Here is a 7,500-nt window from a genome sequence, read left to right as displayed (position 1 = left end):
CCCCATAGGCTTACAAGTGTGAATTACTCAAACACAATCTTGTCGGGACGGTGGGTATCGAACTAAATAACCACCCTTTTATTGAAATTACTGAAATCCGAGCGGACATCAAACAAAGGGGAAGAAGAAACTCAATATATTCCAACGAGTTGTTTCCAAACACTCCACGTATACTCCAACCATGTCTCTCTGACAAACACCACCAGACATCTTGAAAACGGATGGGGGAGGGACCTCCAATGTTTACTTTATACTTTACCGACAATGCCCTTTTTCCGACAGAGGCAACGCTATTAATTACCAAGTACTCATTTTACACCTGAGTACGGTGAGAAAATTAATGTGAGTAAAGATCCTTTTATAAGGACTCAACTATGCGCTGAGCGAGGCTCAAATTCAGCGAGTGTCAAAACACAAGACCACACAGGCGTACAAGTGTATATTGCTCAAACATCATCTTGTGGTTGCCGAAATCCCAAGCTCTTAATAACCATCCTTTTCTTCAACTTGTTGAAATCCCAGCGGACATCAAACAACGGGGTGGAAATAGAGATTAAGGGAGTAAATTATGTGACTCATAAATTATAAGGGAACAACACAAAAATGTGTGTTTTTATCTCTATTCCTTCATCCCTCAATGTCTATTTTATTGACTCATTTAGGCACCTCTAGATAAGGGGAAGAAACTCGATATATCCCATTGAGTTGTTTCCAAACACTCCACGTATACTCCAACCATGTCTGTCTGACAATCACCACCAGACATCTTGAAAACGGATGGGGGAGGGGCCTCATAGCAATCAGAGCGTACAGAGGCCATTGAGGGACCTCCAATGTTTGCTTTATACTAAACTGGCAATGCCCTACTCCTTGTTTCCTGTTTTCAGGTTGACACCGACAGTGGTCGAGTACTTATCATACATTGGGTATCCTGAGATAAAAAGTTACAAATCTAAGGTCAGAATTGATGATGTATAGTGCAATAGACATTAAAAGTGCTCAAAGCGCTTTACAAGGGGTCCCTAGCCAATAGCAACATTTGTGCGGCTATGTGGTCTAGAGGTATGACACTCGCTTTCGGATCGGAAGGTCCTGGGTTCGAGCCTCGCTCGGCGCATAGTTGAATCCTTGGAGAAGGCTCTTTTTTTCTCTCACCGTACTCAGGTGAAAAATGAGTACCTGGTCGTTAACAGCGTTGTCTCTGTCCGGAAAAAAATAATTTGTAATATCGCCGAACAGGCGTTATGTCCCGTCCTAAATGTCAAATGTTGCTGTTGGCCAGGGACCCCTTGTGAAGCGCTTTGAGCACGTTAAGTGGATATTGCGCTATATAAAAAGTTCCAAATAAAATTTGACATGTAGGACGGGACATGACCTATTAGACAATATTATTACCTTTTTTTAGACAGAGGCAACGCAAAACAAACAACGTTCCGGTGCTTGGCCTTCGTCAGGAGCATGAAGGCCAAGGGCCGAAACGTTGTTTGTTTTGTGTTGTTCCCTAATATATGAGTCACATCTACTCACATTGTTTTTCTCTCCGTTTCTCGGATAGCAATTTGCGAGTTTCTTAGCCAAGGGCACACTTAATATAGATAGTATGCGCTTGGCTAAGAAGCTCACAACATTGCCATCCGGGAGTATAACGGACCAACACACAAAACTATGTGTAACCATAAACTTTTATAGCCTGATTAATACAGTTTAGTGAGACTGAGTCACAAACGCGGATCGCAAAATACAATAACAAAGGCTTGAGTGACGTCATCTTCGTTCTATCCATTGACACCAGGGGTGTAACTAAAAATAGCTCATCTGACACACAAGTCAACATGACCTACGGGCACATGGGGTTACCCTGCGCAAAAAGACAACGTGTAAAAGGAAGGAGGAAGTGACGTCACAACAGACCAACCTGAACAGTGGTTAAGACATGTTCCCGATACACATGATTTATTTACCTGTGGTGGTCACAGAGCAGAGTGGCGCAGTGGAAGCGTGCTGGGCTCATAACCCAGAGGTCCATGGATCGAAACCATGCCCTGCTAAACTTTTTTTTTTTTTTTTTGTGGATTATCAATACTTCAATGTTAAAATGTTTGCTTACGATTGTATTACTATGGTAATCTTATCTTCTTTTTTTTTTTTTTTTTTTTTTTTAATCTTTCTCCATCTCATCTCCGCTGTTGTATACTTTCCTAGCGGTTGCCATCCTTCATTCATTTTTTCTTTTCTTTCTTTCTTTCTTTTCTTCCTTTTTTATTTCTTTTTTAAAAAAGTCTCTCCATTTTTTTATTCTTCCTTTTTAGTTTGTTCTTTTGGTTTGTTTGATTTAAAGATAGATCGAAGTCGACGTCACTCCGGCCTTTGTTATTGTTTTTTGCCATCCACGTTTATGAGTAATTCTCATTAAACTGTATTAACCAAACTACAAACGTCCAAAAAAGGTTACACATAGATTTGTGTGTTGGTCCGTTTTACTTCCAGATAGCAATGTTTTGAACTTCTTAGCAAAGATAATACTTTCTACCTAGACGCTTATTTTTGTTTTTCACATTTTTTTCTTGTTTTTTTTCTTCTCATTTTTTTAAATTACTTTTCTCTCAATAACATTATTATTATTATTATTATTATTATTATTATTATTATTATTATTATTATTATTATTATTATTATTATTATTATTATTATTATTATTATTATTATTATTATTATTATTATATTATTATACATTATTATTATTATTATTATTATTATTATTATTATTATTATTATTATTATTATTATTATTATTATTATTATCATCATCATTAATAATAATATTATTATACAAAACTAGCACCTCCAGGACACAGTGACCCAGTCAGCAACCTCCAATGATTAGACAGAGTGAGTAACGTGGTTTCAATGGACGAGGCTGAAGACAGAGGACGTGACGTCATGACACTCCAATTTGGAGTCACGTACATTATTAAATGATGATATTGGGCACGAACCATGAACTTGCACCTCCAGGACACAGTGACCCAGTCAGTAACCTCCAACGATTGGTCAGAATGAGTCACGTGGATACAATGGACGAACCTGGAGACAGACGTCGAATGAAGACGTGACGTCATGACCCTCCAATCTGGACAACTCGAATGAATACAGATCTCAATGCCTGTATAAATAATTTACTTACCTCAAATGGACACAGAGCAGAGTGGCGCAGTGGAAGCGTGCTGGGCTCATAACCCAGAGGTCCATGGATCGAAACCATGCCCTGCTAACCTTTTTTCTTTTTTTTTTTTCTGTGTCGATCATTCAATTTTCCATCCGTTGATTGTGGATCCAAAACTTCAGTAGTTTATTTTTTTTTTCGCTTTGTCTCTTTTCCTTCTTGTCTTTATTCTTTTTATTCTATTTATTTGTTTATTTATTTATTTATTTATTTATTTATTTACAAATTTATACATTCTTTTATTTATTTCATTATAAATTTATTTACTAATTTATTCATTTAAATATTTATTTATACCTTCAATATTTATCTTTTTTTTAATTTATTTATTGATACATTCATTAATTTACTTGTTTTCTTTGTGATTTTCTCAGTTCGTGTTTTTTATCCTTTTCTCTTGCTTTTATTTGCCTTACTTTATTTCTTTGTTTGTTTGTTTGTTTTTTTGGGGGTTTTTTGTATTTTTTTTCTTTAATTTTTACTGCTTTTCAGACTATAAATGTTCACTGTTACACATAGTTATGTTTTAATACAGCCATTTTACTGATTGTGAAAGCCAAATAAAAAAAAGAAGATGCCGTTGGCTGGGTCATGTGGCCAGAATGGAAAAAGGGTCACTTCCCTTGTACTAGACAGCAGATGAGAAGAGAAAGCGGGGAATACCCAAAGAAACCTGGCGAAGGACCATGGAGAAAGAATTAAAGGAATCAGGCCTGTCCGGGAATACAGCCACCGCAAAATCAGCCGATTCAAAAAAAATGGAGATGGATGCCCTGGTGGATGCCCTGTGTGCCTCAAGGCCCCAAGAGGATTAAGTAAGTAAGTATTTTACTGATTAGTTCTCACAAAATTATATAAATCTGAAAAGGTTACATATAGTTATTTTTCTAGATTTTAGTTCTCACAAAACTATATCAATCAGACTATAGACGTTCGATGTTACACATTGTTTTGTGTGTTGGTACGTCATACCCGGCTGTCGATGGTTGTGAGTATTTCACAAAAATGCATATCATCAATAAAAGAAACGAAATTGACGTTACTCGGCTCTTTGTTATTGTTTTAAGTCAGCCATTTAAAATTATTATTTACTTCCTTATCCTCTTGGTGCTTCCATTGCATACAGCAGAATCAGAGTGTCTCAGCGGTACGGTCTTTGCTTCGTACCCATAAGGTACCGAGTTCCACTACCCGTCAGGTTGATGTGGCCATGAGCAAGTCACCTCGCCCTAGCTCAGTTTGCGGCGCTGCATTGCGGCTGACGCCTGGTTTATTCCATTGTCTTCCCTTGGAATAGACCCTGGAGACAACTTTCCAATATGGGATCAATAAAGGGTATTTTCTTTATTTTGTTTGGTTTACTTTTACTTATAAAGCAGACACGGTAAATCTCCTACCATCACGGTTTGCCGTCATCTTTTTATTGAGCTTTTTTATATATAGAGGAATACCCACTAAACGTGCTCACAGCGCTTTACAAGGGATCCCTGTCAACAGCAACATTTAACATGTGGGATGGGACATAACGCCTGTTAGGCGTTATTACAATTTTTCGGACAAAGACAACGCTGTTAACAGCCAGGTTCTCATTTTACACCTGAGTACGGTGAGAGAATGTGAGTAAAGAGCCTTTTCCAAGGACTCAACTATGCGCCGAGCGCGAGGGTCGAACCCAGGACCTTCCGATCCGAAAGCGAGTGTCATGTCACTAGACCACATTGGCGCACAAAATCTTTGACATCTCTCCCCACGTCCACTTCATGTCACGCTCCAGGGTCCAGTAAGTAGTTCTCATTAAATTCTATGAATCAATCAGACTGTAAACGATCAAGGTTACATATTATATGTGTTATGTGTTGACATGTTTTATCCGGCTGGCGGAAGTTGTAAGTATTTTATCTTAACGCATCGCATCGACGTCTTTGATGTACTGTATAAACAGAACGATAAAGTCACTTACATTATTAAATGATGATATTGGTCACGAACCATGAAATTGCACATCCAGGACACAGTGACCCAGTCAGTAACCTCCAACGATTGGTCAGAATGAGTCACGTGGTCTCAATGGACGAACCTGGAGACAGACGTCGAATGAAAACGTGACGTCATGACCCTCCAATCTGGACAACTCGAATGAATACAGATCTCAATGCCTGTATAAATAATTTACTTACCTCAAATGGACACAGAGCAGAGTGGCGCAGTGGAAGCGTGCTGGGCTCATAACCCAGAGGTCCATGGATCGAAACCATGCCCTGCTAAACTTTTTTTTTTTTTTTTTTTTCTATTTGGTGCCGATTTTTTCTTCAATGTTACATCGTTTTCTTGTGGTTGCAAAGCTTCGATAATTTTTTCTTTTTTTTTTTTTTTTTTGGTTTGTCTGTCTTTTCATATATTTATCTATTTATTTATTTATTTATTTATTTATTTATTTGTTTTGGGTTTTTTTTTTGTTTTGTTTTTTTGCTTGTCCCGATCATATCTTCAATTTTACGTCATTTGCTTGTGGTCGCATACTCCGGTAATTATTCTTTTCTGTCTTTTTTATTTCTTGACTTTTTCTCTACCTTCCATTATCATTGTCTTAATAAATTATTTTCATTTAATTGTATTTTAGTTTTGCTTTATTAAATTTTTTTTTGTGTGTGTTTTTCTTCTTTTTATTATTGTTGTTGATTTTTTTTCTTGTGTCTTTTTATTTTGTTTGGTATTTATTTTTCTAGTGTTTTTCTGTTTATTTTAATGCGATATAAGCAATGTTATCATTTAACTATTAGTTAATCTCTTCTTCGTTCCTACCATTTTGGTGTTGTTATTTTTAAAATATTAATTTATTTATTTTATTTCTTTTATTTATTTATTCATTTATTTATTTATTTATTTATATTATTATTTATTTAATTTATTTATTTATTTATTTTTTTATTTATTTATTTATTTATTTATTTATTTATTTATTTATTCATTTATTTATTTAGGCCTAAACATAAATGTTGAAAAGACCAAATTGATGATGACAAATTTTGATTCAAATATAATTCTGAACATAAACAACCAAGGTATTGAGGATGTGAATCATTTCACCTATCTCGGCAGCAGAATTAGTCAACATGGAAATTCCGAAGATGAAATCAAAGATAGACTAAAGAAAGCAAGAAGAGCTTTTGGAATGCTCAGAAATATCTGGAAATCAAGGAAAATCGCCACCAAAACAAAGCTACATCTCTTCGAAACAAATGTTCTATCTGATTTCTTTTATGTTTGTTTTTGTTTGTTTTTAAGGGTTTTACGGCGCTTGCAACACATTTAGGTTATATCAGCGCCAGTTTTCTTTTATGGGTCTGAATCATAGAAACTGACTGGCACCATCTCCAACAAACTAAACGCATTTCAAATCAAATGCCTAAGAAGGATCCTGTAAAGAGGAGAAGGTGGAAATGGACTGGACATCCTCAGAATGGATCCGAGTGTCATTTCCGTCCCAGAATAGACCTCAGGTGGACATCCGAGGGAACGAGAATACGTGGCAGCCTGCGAGAGACAAGGAGGATGAACATCGAAAGAGAAATGAAAGCAAGTCAAGAGGTTGGTCCTGGGGACAATTGACAAAAAAAGGCCTATGACCAAGAGAAATGGCGTGGAGTGGGTTCGGTGTTGGAGCGACAAGCTGATATGATGATAGATTTGTGTGTTGGTACGTTTTATCCGGCTGACGGAAGTTGTGAGTATTTTACCTAAACGCATAGCATCTACGTTCTGATGTTGAGACAGGGCCATGGAGGCACGGTCCGTGAACAGGACTTCAAAACTTGCACGTCAATGACACCTTGACCCAGTCAGTAACCTCCAACGATTGGTCAGAATGTGTCACGTGGTTTCAATGGACGAACCTGGAGACAGACGTCGAATGAAATCGTGACGTCATGACCCTCCAATCTGGACAACTCGAATGAATACAGATCTCAATGCCTGTATAAATAATTTACTTACCTCAAATGGACACAGAGCAGAGTGGCGCAGTGGAAGCGTGCTGGGCTCATAACCCAGAGGTCCATGGATCGAAACCATGCCCTGCTAACCCTTTTTTTTTTCTTTTTTTTTTTTTGGTGTCGATTTTATCTTCAATGTTACATCGTTTTCTTGTGGTTCCATAGCTTCGTTAATTTTTTCTTTCTTTTTTTTTTTTTGGTTTGTCTGTGTTGTTTATTTATTAATTTATTTATTTATTTATTTATTTATTTATTTATTTATTTATTTATTTATTTATTTATTTA

At 36.5% G+C, this 7,500-nt stretch overlaps 1 protein-coding gene and 4 non-coding genes across 5 annotated transcripts in view; all 5 read left to right on the top strand.

Moving 5' to 3' along the window:
* The first annotated feature begins 1,976 nt into the window (after positions 1-1,976).
* Positions 1,977-2,048, top strand: Trnam-cau (transfer RNA methionine (anticodon CAU)). Its single transcript has one exon. It is a non-coding gene; the product is annotated as a tRNA-Met (tRNA).
* A 1,151-nt stretch (positions 2,049-3,199) lies between these two features.
* On the top strand, positions 3,200-3,271 carry Trnam-cau (transfer RNA methionine (anticodon CAU)). The gene has a single exon. It is a non-coding gene; the product is annotated as a tRNA-Met (tRNA).
* A 2,144-nt stretch (positions 3,272-5,415) lies between these two features.
* On the top strand, positions 5,416-5,487 carry Trnam-cau (transfer RNA methionine (anticodon CAU)). The gene has a single exon. It is a non-coding gene; the product is annotated as a tRNA-Met (tRNA).
* A 1,176-nt stretch (positions 5,488-6,663) lies between these two features.
* The window catches only part of LOC144975896 (uncharacterized), a 41,027-nt gene continuing 40,190 nt past the window's right edge, over positions 6,664-7,500 (top strand). The window contains exon 1 of the mRNA XM_078920083.1: positions 6,664-6,811. Coding sequence (XP_078776209.1) covers positions 6,664-6,811 — 148 coding nt within the window. The remainder of the gene's footprint in view (positions 6,812-7,500) is intronic.
* Positions 7,232-7,303, top strand: Trnam-cau (transfer RNA methionine (anticodon CAU)). The gene has a single exon. It is a non-coding gene; the product is annotated as a tRNA-Met (tRNA).

Source organism: Berghia stephanieae, chromosome 6, assembly GCF_034508935.2.
Source record: "Berghia stephanieae isolate SIO BIC M18660-M18661 chromosome 6, UCSD_Bste_1.3, whole genome shotgun sequence".
NCBI classification, from domain to species: domain Eukaryota; kingdom Metazoa; phylum Mollusca; class Gastropoda; order Nudibranchia; family Aeolidiidae; genus Berghia; species Berghia stephanieae.
This window is presented reverse-complemented; position numbering and strand designations above follow the sequence as displayed.